This window comes from Nuphar pumila, chromosome 11 (genome assembly GCF_984573655.1).
Source record: "Nuphar pumila chromosome 11, dmNupPumi1.hap1.1, whole genome shotgun sequence".
In the NCBI taxonomy this organism is placed as follows: Eukaryota; Viridiplantae; Streptophyta; class Magnoliopsida; order Nymphaeales; family Nymphaeaceae; genus Nuphar; species Nuphar pumila.
Window position 1 is genome coordinate 5,392,124 of NC_143259.1, and position 13,701 is coordinate 5,405,824.

The 13,701-nt window shown below is 38.6% G+C and overlaps 1 protein-coding gene across 4 annotated transcripts in view; it reads right to left on the reverse strand.

Annotated features, from left to right (window-relative positions):
* Positions 1 to 4,479: 4,479 nt before the first annotated feature.
* Positions 4,480 to 13,701, reverse strand: part of LOC149821735 (FKBP12-interacting protein of 37 kDa-like) — a 44,674-nt gene continuing 35,452 nt past the window's right edge. For 3 of the 4 annotated variants that reach the window (XM_089980053.1, XM_089980052.1, XM_089980054.1), the window contains one exon: positions 4,480 to 5,094. In XM_089980053.1, coding sequence (XP_089836179.1) covers positions 4,912 to 5,094 — 183 coding nt within the window. In that variant the 3' untranslated portion in view covers positions 4,480 to 4,911. Of the gene's footprint in view, positions 5,116 to 13,701 lie in introns of all 4 variants that reach the window. The other variant, XM_089980055.1, reaches the window with a different exon arrangement.

The following is a 13,701-nucleotide window of genomic DNA, read 5'->3' on the forward strand; positions in this document are numbered from 1 at the left end:
GTATTTAGTGACTTTGATATAAAATATGTAATTTTATTAAGGTATTTGTGAAGTTATGATTAATAGAGAAGACCGCATAAATAACATATTTTTTTGCATGCTTCTTGAAGACTGCAAAAAAATGTGCTAATATGAAATTTAAATGAAATTTTGCCTTAGCCAACGAACAAAATGATATATCTGTGTAACCTCCTGAGGTTTGCTTGTGCGAAGGGTAAAAAGGTCCTAAAAAGTTTTTTATTTTCAATTTTAAGCAACGAACATATTTCAAAAATTTTAAGGCATTTAGGAAAACGCATCATATTTATCTTCATTTATTTTACGTATAGGTAACTAATGATGAATACTCAATTAGCAGCCTTAGGTTTTAAATAATTAAGATGAACGCCTATGTAAATTACTCAAATGTTTGTTTGAGTTTTTTTATTTGACCAAACTCTAGTTAACTATCACTTTTATATCTTCCCATTTTTGTAGCTATAATTAAGAGGAAATAAGCAACTCTAGAGAGTAAAAGCAACACAAGTAACCATCACAGCAATTTCTAAAACAGTAAGTCGTTTTCTTTAAATTATTGAAACCTGAGGCAACTAAATACAAATTCACCATATGTTAGGCAACTATATATCAGTTACCCTTTATTTTTTGTAGAAACTACAACTCATGAGATGCATGGGTCGGACAAAGTTGGAGTTAAACTTTGACATGTACATGAGCATTGGCTTCATTCAAATAGAGCTAAAAAGGTGATGAGACATTAGGTCTAGCACCTATGGACCACCATGCAAATAATTGAATGAACGCCTATTAAAAGCCAAATCTGATTGCATGAATACAGCCATAAAGATAACGCCAGGAGGGAGGCTGTTATGAACCTATTTCTTTCATACACCAGTGCGGTGTGACGGTCCTTTCTTACCGTCGCAAGCCTTTCGATCACTCACAGACATAGAATGCTTCGCAAACCCACGATATGACAAACTGCTCAATCTAACAAGCCTAACGGCCAAAGGCCGCACACCAACACTTTTTCACGTGTTGAATCATTTTCATTGGCCATGCGCACTACCTTGTGCGCAGCTGCCTAGCGAAAGTTGATCAAGCACATTTTCAAATGCGAATTTCATCCAGTCCATGTCGCTTAGTGTATAGTCGTCTCATACCAGCTATTACTTTCGAAAAGGGCACAAACTTTGTCTTAGTCATGCGTGTCATAGAACGTATTGTCACTTCATACGCACTCTACAGTAAAACCTCTCCACTAAAGGAACAAGACCTTATGGCCCCAAGTCCGAAGACCAATTGATGATTGAACACCGTAGAAAAGAGCACCACCCAGACATTGGTGCCTAGGCATTCATTCGCCTGACCCCGAGTCACCACACTCAGTTGAAATCGCCTAATATGATACTTGGGGGGATTAGCCCTAACCCACATGCACCCTTGTGCATCCAACCACTATGTGTGGGAACTCCTGAAAGTCGAGAGGTCCTCAACCAAATTTTCAAAGGCAACAACCTTTTATCTGCTGCACTATTTAACAAAACAACGCTCTATGTCTGTGTTGCCACGCAGTGATGCACTAACGACGATATTGTTGCCTATCGCGTGTCATGCTACCATTGCACGTCACCGATCAAGACAACGCATACCGCGCGTTCCTACAATCGATGCATTTTTCACTCGGTAGAGCTCTGCACTGCGCATGTCTCATTCTAAAAGCTTGACACAAGACATTCTCCCCCACCCAAACCATTGTCATTCTCGACAATGTCGGTGTAAGTAAGAACACAGTCTTAACTGATATCTCAATTTTTCTTTGAACTTATCTTTAGTCTACTTTTTTTTGCTCTACTCAACTTGTTCTACTTTTCATCCACCATCGCCCCAACCTTTAACGCGTCAAGTATCATTCCTTAACGCGCCTCTGATCACTTAGATAGTCATTTTTAGCTTCACTAACATCGAGCATTATTTGCTCATGGAACCTCAGTGTAGTCCCATATACAAGCAGGTCATCCCCGCCTGCACGATAAACTTGTCGTCTTTATGCTCATGGTTGAGGTGTTTTCCAAACCCAGCAAGGGCAATTCCTAGCCCTTCGTGATTCTCGCAGAGAAGAATAACCATCAACATGTGTCGTAAGGATATCAACTCCCTTAAGGCACCAACTTGCGGTTTTCCAACAGTCCAAACTAGTCCTCAAGTGGGGGACGCCTACTTGTGTATCACCTCAAAGCGGTTCTTCAAAGTATCTTCTTGAGCACTCGTCCTCACAAGGGCACATTGGCCCAACGTTGCAACTCTCATTCAGAGCCAGCATGTTGTAATTCTCTCTCAAAGTCAGCAAAATGTTTTCGCAGAAATAAAATCGACGAGAAACGAACAACTTTTTTCGCACACACAATCCACAGAGGAACTGCCAACTCAAGGGACCAAAACAATGAGCATTCTGCTCAAGATGGGCACTCCACTAACCCACCATATTGGGAGAGAATATAAAAGTTTAGTTGAGTCTCTCATACCCAAATGTGCAAATCCATCCAACGTGCATTCTCAGAATGCATAAGACAAACGTCACGCTCCACCTACGAGCCTAACGCACAATTGGTAAGAATCTTTAGCTTATCTATGTTCTCTTAGCCAACTTAACAGCAACCTTATACTTCTGTTTACCATGGTCAAGATGGCTCATACCATCCTGCCAACATCCTGCTTCTGTGTTCGGTCAACAATACTTCAATTGCACAAATTTATGTAACCAAGATAAATCATCTCTATCCTCTTCAGTGTCATACACAGTGAACAACAAAGTCTCCATGAATCCTTCTGCTCTGATGCCAATTTATCACGGGCCTATTTGTTTCATAGGTCAATGTGGCACGACTACATTATTGTCACAAGCCTACCAGTCGCTCACTCGCAACTAATTTTTTGCACGCATAGAATACTTCGCAAACCCACGACATGATAAACTGCCCAATCTGGCCAGCCTGAAGGCCGCGCACCATTGTGAGCAACATTTTTATCGGCAATTTCTCATTTTTCAAAAACTTGCGAGAAATTAAAAAAAATCCATAAATATCACATTTTTTGGGCAAAATCATGATAATAAAAATTTTAATTAAAAATATAAAATTTATTTTTTATAAGACAATATCAATAAAAATAATTTAAAAATACATGATTTTTTTGTGATAAATAGTCGTTTAAAACATAAATATCATATTTAAATCATGGTATTTATGTTTTTTTCATAAATCTCGCAATATTTTAAAAATATCGCAAGAAATTACCGTTTTAAACTTTCAAGCAATTTCTCACAATATTATTGCGATATTTGTCACACTGTCGTGCACCAACACTTTTCCATTTGCTGAATCATTTTCATTGGCCCTTCGCACCACCTCATGCAGAGTTACTTAAATGTCTTGTGATACTTTTGGTTCATACATGACATGTATTGCTCGATGAGCAAATGGGTCTGTGGAGGCCGGTATTATCTCATTGATATCAATAAGGAGTTGCTTGATCACTTCAAGGTACTCAATGACCTCCCGTACTATTTGTATCATACTTGTCTTCAGGTCTAATTATGAAAGTAAATTTGTGGGTTTTTCGATAGATAACCCATCACAAAGTTTTATAAAAGTCTGTATTATACTTGGCATACTCGAATACTAAGAAACAAGAAGTTCATGCTGCTTAGTGCATAACTGTTTTATACTAGCTATCATTTCCAAAAAAATCATACACTTTGCCTTAGCTTTGTGTGTTATGAAACATATTGCGACTCCATGCGCACACTACAGCAAAACCTCACCACTGAAAGAACAAGACCTTGCAACCCCAAATCCGAAAACCAGTTGATGATTGAACACCATAACAAAGAGAACCACCAAGACTCATTCACCAGTGCCTAAGCATTCACTCGTCTAACCCCAAGCCATCATACTCGGTTGAAATCACCTAATACGATCCCTGAAAGAATTAACCTTAACTCACAAGTACTTCCGAGAGTCCAACCGCTACACGTGAAAACTCTTGCAAGCTGAGAGGTCCTCAACTAAATTTTTAAAGGCAACATCATCTAATCCGCTAGCACTACTTAACCAAACAACACTACGTCTGAAAAGTCACACCGCGATGCACTAACAACAATATTGTTGCCTATCGCATGTCATGTTCAATCAAGCTAATGCATACCATGCAGTCCTACACTTGATGCATTTTTTACTAGGTAGAGCTCCACACTACACATGCCCCATTCCGAAAGCTCAGTTCGAGACAGAGGCAGCGTCTTCCCAATCTTAATCATGGGTGTCAATGGAAACAAAAAATCCTACTTTTCAAGTGTCTCCACTCCCAGTTGGAATGTCCAAAGCAAAGAGCTATCATTAGACTTTAACAGCATCCACGACTCCACCGAGATGCAGAATTTTCTAGAATTTGGGTATTCCTAATAGTTCCAGATTCGCATTTTAGTTAAGATACACGTGGCTTCAGGCCAAAAAAGTATATATCTAAAATCTCATCACAAATTCAAATTTGAAATCTAAGCAATCAAACGCCCCCAAAATGGCATATTGGCTCCAAAAATGGGCAAAAGTCGAATATTACAATTTCTCCTCATGCTAAGCTAATGATGTTGAGGGGCAATATACCCCAACCCTGTGCACAGTCTGTGCCTAGCCAGGTGAAGGTCAGAACTGAACCACTGAGCCCAATTACAACAGGATGGGCAACAGAAATTTACAATACCTCTAGGCCACGGGCATAGCCACAACAGATAAGCGTTTTGGTTCTCAGCACGCAGCTCAGAAAGTGATTCTCATCAGAAGCTATGCGAGTTTGGTACAAGCGAATAAAGTTCTCACTTTCCCTGTGAGATGGAGCAATGCATTCAAATTGCTAGACAGACTGCTTTAGGTCCATCAATTCTTTCCCCATGTCTTCAAGCTCGATATCCTGAGCAGCCTCCTGATCACCACCGTGGTCTCTGTTTTCTTTGCCCGTTTCTTGGTCAGAAAACTCCTTCCTTAGCCTTCGCAGCTCGGATTCCTTCTCCTCCAGTGTCTGCCGCAAAATTCTCACCTGGGAATACCACATCTTTCACTTCAAAGTACACACTTTACATCAATACGGAAATACCACATCTTTCACTTAGAAGTGCATACTTTACATCAATACGGAAAAAATGGAATATTTGGTAAATGTACAACATATTGAGGATACTATCGAATTTTTATGTGAAATGTCAGAAAGCGTGATCATTATAAAACACTTCACAAAAGGCTTAAGAAATCAAAGTGTTCAGCAATTGTTCCAGCCCCATGAGGGTTATCACCCAGCTTGCCACAGAGAGAGAGAGAGAGGGAGTCAATCATCAAAAAAATAGGAAAGACCTTATTGGGAACTTGCAGCAGAACCAGGGCGAAGCCCTTTTTATATTTTTGGTTGTTGAAGTGATTCAAACGTGAGACCTTCGGATAGTGCAATTTAACCCGCTACCATATTTGGGATTGAATGATATAAGCAAGATGATTAGGTCACACTATTATAACCAAAGGGTCTCAGGTTCAACTGCCAAGTGAAGTGGGTTATCCTTCAGGATGCCTATCATTAAAAAAAAAGACTAATTTATTCAACATCACTAGAGGAAAGACATTATTTGCAAAGCAAGGTACATCAGTGCTAGAACCAGGGCACTAGAACCGCTACTTGCATGTGGAAAACCCATTCTTGAGAAACTATATCCGAAACATGAAACTTAACGTTTCTGAAACTTGTATGGAAACTTGTGAGAAACACATTTCTCATAGAACGAGAAACATTTTTCATCACATGTAAAACCTATTTGCTTTATATGAGAAACACATTTCCTATGCATTTTTCATGCATTTCACTTAAATAAGAAAAATCTTTTTTCTATGAAAAAGTTGAGACGTGTTAAGTTTTCTAGTTCATTGTTTTCAAGAAATATATTTGTTTACATACTTTTAATGTAAAGAAAAATGAAACGTGCCAGATAAAAAGGAAATCTCAGAATTTAATGCAAGCACACTATTATATATCTTTTGATTCTATTCTATCCAAACCTACAGCCTTAAATATTTTATTGAAAATATTTAATATTTGATTCAAAGTAACCCAACCAATGTTGTGAAAAGCGTGGAGGCACAGCGAGGCACTCCACCAAAAACTGAAGTGAGGGATAAGCCTTGAGAAGTAAAGCATAAGACTCAAATTTTTTTTAAACTTAAAAAATATCTAAAAATATAAATAAATAAAATAAATGATTTATTCATGAAGTAACAACCAATAAGAAATAGGAAATATCAAATAAATACCAAAAAATATGAGAACCTGTAAAAGTAACATGAATGCAACAACTTGATCTAAGTATCTAATAAATACAATATGAGCATTCAATGAAAAATTAAGTAACAAAATCACTAACAATTAAATTCCTCAACATCATATTATCAACATATAATGCATATTAACACAAACTAAAAGTCACAAATCACATTAACAATCTTTATATACAAAATTACAAACCTACACATACACAATAGATTACATGTACATACACAATCTTTATGTGTAGTTATGTACATGTACAAACCTACATATACACAGTCAATTACATGCATATCCACCTATCAAAATATTATTTTAAAATAATGACACAAACTAACATTCAAGATTTGATATACACAATCTTTACAAAAACCAACACATACACAGTCAATTTCATGTACATACATAATCATATGTACAGTCAATTAATTGCACAGAGGAAGAAGAAGAAAGGAAGAGGAAAGAAGAAAAAAAAATGAAGAGGAAAGAAGAAAAAGAAGAAAAGGAGGGAAGAAAAAGAAGAATAGAGGAAGGACAGAGAAAGAAGAAGCAGCAGCAGCAGAGGAAGGGAAGAAGAAAAAGGAGGGAAGAAAGAGAAGAAGAATAACAGAGGAAGAAGGAGGAGGACAGAGGAAGGAGGGAGGAAGAAGAAGAAGAAAAAAAAAGGAGGAAATAAGAAGAGGCAGCAGCAGAGGAAGGGAAAAAGAAAGAGGAGGGAAGAAGAAGAGAGAGAAAGAGACTTGCTGCTAGTGGTGGCTGCCGTTGATGGTAGGTGTCGTCGATGGTGAAGAGGGCGGGGGTCGGGGTAGCAAAAGGGAAGGAGACGAAAGGGGAGGCCTGGCCTAACATCGGGCCTCCCTCCCCCCTTTTGTTTCGTTTTTCTTTTTTTAACTCCGCCTGTGTATAACTGTTTAGTTATACACTGCCAGTCCCAAGCCCGGATAAAGGAGGAGGGTTGCGGTAGGCCTGTGACAGCCAGCATAAAAACTTTGTCATACCCTATGAATATGAACCAATACGAGAATTTCGTTGGGGCGTTCCCTACTGAGCAACGCGCTGTACTCTATAGGCCCGGAGGCAGTGATAAATGGGCAAGGGTTGCTAGGTCGTCGCCCGGAAGCGACGCGTCACACCGGCGCCCGGGTGTGGTGTCAAATAGGCAAGGGTTCCCTCACTTTGTTGGACGGGTGGGGGTAAAGAAGTTAGTCCAAGACCATAAAATTAGGTTAGCCACTTGGAACATAGGGTCTTTAACTGGTAAGTTGGTAGAGTTAGTAGATGTTATGTGTAGGAGAAAGATTGATATTTTATGTCTACAAGAGACCAAATGGGTAGGTGAGAAAGCAAAAGTGATAGAACCTTGGGGATATAAGATTTGGTATACAGGAATAAATAGGAATAGGAATGGAGTAGGGATTGTTATGAGTCGTGAGTTTATAGATAATGTAGTTGAGGTCCGTAGGAAGGGTGATAGGATTTTACTTATTAAATTAGTATTAGGTACAGATATTATTAATATTATTAGTGTTTATGCACCTCAAGTAGGTTTAGATGATTCCACTAAGCGTCAATTTTGGGAAGATTTAGATGGAGTAGTACAAGGGATATCTTATGGAGAAAGACTTTTCATCGGCGGTGACCTTAATGGGCATCTAGGCATTAGTAGGGATGGATTTGAGAGTATCCATGGAGGCTATGGTATAGGCGAAAGAAACGATAGTGGAGAAAGGATTTTAGATTTTGGTTTGTCCTATGATATGATCTTAGCAAACACTTGGTTTAGGAAGAGGGAGTCTCACCTAGTAACATTTAAAAGTGGGGTTAATACGAGTCAGATAGATTTTTTCCTACTTAGAAAGAGAGATAGGGGTTGTTGCATCGATTGTAAGGTTATACCGGGAGAAAGTGTAGCTACACAACATAGAGTCTTAATTTTAGATATTAGAATTAGACAATGCCGCAAAAGGGATAGACATAGGATAGATCCTAGAATTAAGTGGTGGGCACTAAAAGGAACTAAACAAGGAATGTTTGTAGAGCGGGTAGTTAAGGAAGTTGATTGGTGTCTCGAGGAGGATTCAGAATCTATATGGAATAAGATAGCGGGTGGCATGAGAAAGGTGGCTAAGGAGGTATTGGGTGAGTCTAAAGGCGGTGCACCGCTAGGTAAGGATACATCGTGGTGGAACGAGGATGGCAAATTAGCTATTAAGGTTAAAAGAGAGTGTTATAGAAATCTAAGTAAAAGTCGTGATAATGAGAATTTGGAGAAGTATATGATAGCAAAGAAGGAAGCTAAAAAAGTAGTTCGGAACGCGAGGGATAAGGTATATAAGGAGGTTTATGACAAGTTGAATACCAAAGAGGGTGAGAAGGATATTTATAGGATTGCAAAAATGAGAGATAGGAAATCGAGGGATCTGGGTATGGTTAGATGTATCAAAGATGAAACGCAAAGGGTTTTAGTCAAAGATAAGGAGATTAAGGAGAGATGGAAAGATTATTTTGATAAGCTATTTAATGAAAGTCATGCTCAGGATCTTGGAGACTTTTCCATTCCTTTTCATGAGATGAATCGTGACTTCATGCGCAAGATTCAAAAGAAAGAAATTGCAGAGGCTTTGAAGAAAATGAAATCAAGAAGGGCAGTTGGCCCAGATGGTATACCTATCGAGGCTTGGAAATGCTTGGGAGAGAAAGGTTTAGAATGGTTGACAAATCTTTTGAACAAGATTTGGCGGACAAATAAGATGCCTAATGAGTGGAGGAAGAGTACTTTGGTGCCTCTATATAAGAATAAGGGTGATATACAAGATTGCACAAACTATCGTGGTATAAAACTCATGAGTCATACTATGAAACTTTGGGAGAGGGTGATTGAGTCTAGGTTGAGGAAGGTTGTCATGATATCGGAGAATCAATTTGGTTCTATGCCTGGAAGATCTACTATGGAAGCTATACATCTTCTTAGACAACTTATTGAGAGAAATAGAAAGAGGAACAAAGATTTGCATATGGTTTTTATTGATTTGGAGAAGGCTTACGATAGAGTACCTAGGGACGTTCTCTGGTGGACAATGATGAAGAAAGGTGTTTCTCTCAAGTACATTAGTATAATTAAAGATATGTATGAAGGAGTAGTAACCAATGTCCGCACTTGTGGAGGGGTGACAACCAATTTTCCTATAACGATTGGGTTACATCAAGGATCTGCTTTAAGCCCTTTCCTATTTGCTATAGTGATGGATGAGCTTACGAGATCAATTCAAGAAAATGTGTCGTGGTGTATGTTGTTTGCTGATGATATTGTTTTGATTGATGAGTCTAGAGCTAGGGTTAATGCTAAGTTAGAATTATGGAGACAGACATTGGAAGCAAGAGGTTTTAAGTTGAGTAAGAGTAAGACAGAATACATGGAATGTTGATTTAGTAAGCAACGAAATAGAGATGGGAGTGTAGTGAAGCTTGGTGAGCAAGAAATACCGGTGGATGATTCTTTCAAATATTTGGGATCTATCATTCAAAAGTATGGAGAAATTGATGGAGATGTAAATCATAGGATAAAGGTTGGGTGGATGAAATGGAAGAGTGCAACTGGAGTGTTGTGCGATCGTAGAATGCCATTACGGTTGAAGGGAAAGTTTTATAGGACGACTATTAGGCCCGCTTTACTATATGGTACGGAATGTTGGGCTGCCAAGAGACATCATATTCAAAAAATGAGTGTAGCTGAGATGCGTATGCTGAGATGGATGTGTGGAAATACAATAAAAGATAAGATTCGGAACGAGGAGATACGTAAGAAGGTAGGCGTTGCACCCATTGAAAATAAGATGAGAGAGAATCGTTTACGGTGGTTTGGACATATTCGACGAAGGCCTAATGATGCTCCAGTTAGAAGGATGGAGAAATGGGAAAATATATTAGTTAAAAGAGGTCAGGGTAGGCCTAGGAAGACGTGGATGGAGGTGATAGGAAAGGATATGAATGCTTTGAACCTCACCGAGGACATGGCATTAGATAGAAATGAATGGAGGAGAAGGATTCATGTGGAAGACCCAGAATGATTTTCTTTGTTGGTTCATATCGCCGACCCCAATTGTTTTGGGATGAAGGCGTAGTTGTTGTTGTTGAGGTGTGTGCCTCACCCTAAGGCGTGCCTCGCCACGAGGCGTGGACCTCAAGGCGTATGAGGCGCACGCCTCAGGCATAGTTGCGCCTTAGGCTTGCTCCTCAAGGCAAAAATCTCCTCGCCTTGAGGCGAGGCACACTTTCTGCACCTTGAGGGGTGTTTTCAACATGTACACTCATTTATATGAATGCTTTCAATGAGAAATCCTCGGAACGAGGCATGTGTAATTGTTCTATCATTCTAAGCTAGGTATTCACATACTTGTAAATTAATTTATTTAATTCTTATCAGTTACCATAATGTTGGTGAACAAGTTTGCGTAGACTTATAATATTCTTCGTATATATCACCATATTTAGACTTCACACATGTTTTCTATTCCACGAGACTAATGTTTTCCCTTTCTGCTTCCCAAAACTTTTCTCGTTTCCATTTCCCTTCCTAACAACCTTAGGAACTAACTGTAGGCATTTGAATTATACTTTTGTGAATCAAGGGATATTGTTAAAATGCATTGATTCATAATATATATATATATGAGTGTATATGTATATATTATATATTTTTGTAACTATTTTATTATTGTAATAGGTACTGCCCATTAGGGGCAGTTTTGTCTTTGTACATTGTTTATATTTTTTTGTCATTTCCATTTTTGTATGAGGGCATATTGGACAAAGTCCAATATAGTCGTTGGGATCTCCCCAACAATCGTTAGGAGCATCCCAATGGCTATATGGCCTCTTGTAAGGACTATTTAAATGGGTTAAAACTGTCACGGGCTTACTTTTTCCAATAAGCCAGTGCGGCGCGACGGTCCTTCCTTACCGCCGCAAGCCTTTCTATCGCTTTGTCACAGGCACAGAATGCTTCGCAAACCTGCGACGCGGCAAGCTACCCAAGTTGGCCAACCAAACAGCCAAAGGCCGCGTACCAACACATTTTCATGTGCTAAATCATTTTCATTGGCCCTGTGCACCACCACGTGTACAAAGTTGATCAAGCGCATTTTCAAATGCGGATTCCATGTAGCCCATGCCGCTTAGTGCATAGTCGTTTCATACCAGCTATCACTTTTAAAAGAGGTACAAACTTTGCCTTAGCCTTGCGTGCCATGAAACGTATTGCGACTTCATGTGCACGACATAGCAAAACCTCGTCACTGAAGGAACAAGACCTTGCGACCCCCAATCCGAAGACCAGTTGATGATTGAACACCATAGCGAAGAGCAACACCCAAACTCATTCGTCGGCGCCTAGGCATTCACTCGCCTAGCCCCGAGTCACCATACTCGGTTGGAATCACCTAATGTGATCCCTGAGAAAATTAGCCCTAACTCACACGCACCCTCGTGCATCCAACCACTATGCATGGAAACTCTTGCAAGCCGAGAGGTCCTTAACCAAATCTCCAAAGGCAACATCCTCTGATCTGCTAGCACTGCTTAACCGAACAACGCTTCACATCTGTGCCACCACACAGCGATGCACTAACGACTATATTGATGCCTATCGCATGCCATGCTACCACCGCACGTCACCGATCAAGCGAACGCATACCGCACGTTCTTACACTCTATGCATTTTCCACTCAGTAGAGCTCTGCACTGCGCATGCCCAATTCCGAAAGCTCGGCCCGAGACAAAAACTCTCTTGTTTCTTAATGTTTTTCTAAGCATTCTCTCATAATAAATATCATATTTTTAGGTGCTTTGTGTTCTTTTGTGTGGTTATTGTAATCTTTTGTATTTGTCATTGTTTGGCTTGTGTATTGTCCCCTTGTGAACTTGTGTTTGAGGATTCACTTGTTGTCTATTGTATGCCCTTGGTGGCTCCTTTGTATTTCTCTTGATTTCCTTACATGGTATCAGCGCCAAGAAAAAATTTCTTGGTATTTTGCCTCATTATCAATGTATGGCTTGGGATTCAAGAGAGTTTTTTACTAAGTTATTTTTACTTGAGTTGTCTATCTCATGCTTTATGCATGAGAAAAACACTCATTTCTCTCATATTTGAAAATTTATTTGTTATTTCTTAACTTTTTGAAATTTTTTGTGTTTTATGATTGTTAATTAATCAATGATTTTTTTAAATTCCAAGGTTATTTGTTAAAATCTTTAAAATGTTTGTTTGCAAATTTATTGTTAGATTTAAAATTGCATTCATATTTGTGCTAATTTATTAAAATGTTTCATAAGGCTTATATTATTTTGTGAAATAATAATTATGCATGTGTATGCTTTTATAAGTCCTTTTAATATGTATGTATGTGATCTAGTATTTTTTGAGCATTCACTCGCCTAGCCCTGAGTCACCATATTCGGTTGGAACAACCTAAGGTGATCCCTGGAGAATTAGCTCTAACCCACATACACACCAGTGTGTCCAAACTGTTAAAATATGTAACATAATATATAATATAATAATAATATGATATATAATTATTATATTTTATATATTTTCTTTTCTTTTTATTTTTTATTTTTTATTTTTTATTTTTTATGTAATAAACATTATCTAGTTCACATAGAACTAGATAATGTAATTTGGTCAAGTTCCGGTTGAAACTTGACCAAATAATCTAGTCGTTGGAACTAGTCCAACGGCTAGATTTCTAGCCGTTGGACTAGTCCAACAGCTAGAAAGGGAGAGCTCCTTATGAGCTCTCCCTCTTTCCCTTGTATAAATAGGGATGCAGCCCCTCTTGCTTAGACACTTCTTGTAATGCTTTTCAAGCATCTTTTTACATAAATATAATTTATTTATTTATGTGTGTTGTTCCTATTTTACCCTTTTTAAGGGCTTTGCTTAAAGTGTCTTTTAGACACTTCTTTTGAGAGTTTCAAGGGCGATCGTGGACGACCTCCATTTCATTACATGGTATCAGAGCTACAGGAATACTAGATCTTGGAGAAAAGCTTACTCGGTTTTTTGCCCTTTGCAAAAGCATTTCACCACTTGAAGAGAAGTGTTTTATCACTTCATTGGAAGAGCTTCTACATCTTGTATCTCTTTCTTTTTTCATTCTTTTATTGTTCTTCTTTTCTATCCCTATTCTTTCTCTTCCCTTGTAATCGATGGATGACAATGATAAAGTCACCATAATTCCCATGAAATTAAGTGATACGAATTATGTAACATGGGCTTCAATCATGAAGCATTATATATGGGGAAAGGGTCTATGGGGGATTGTGGATGGTTCCGAT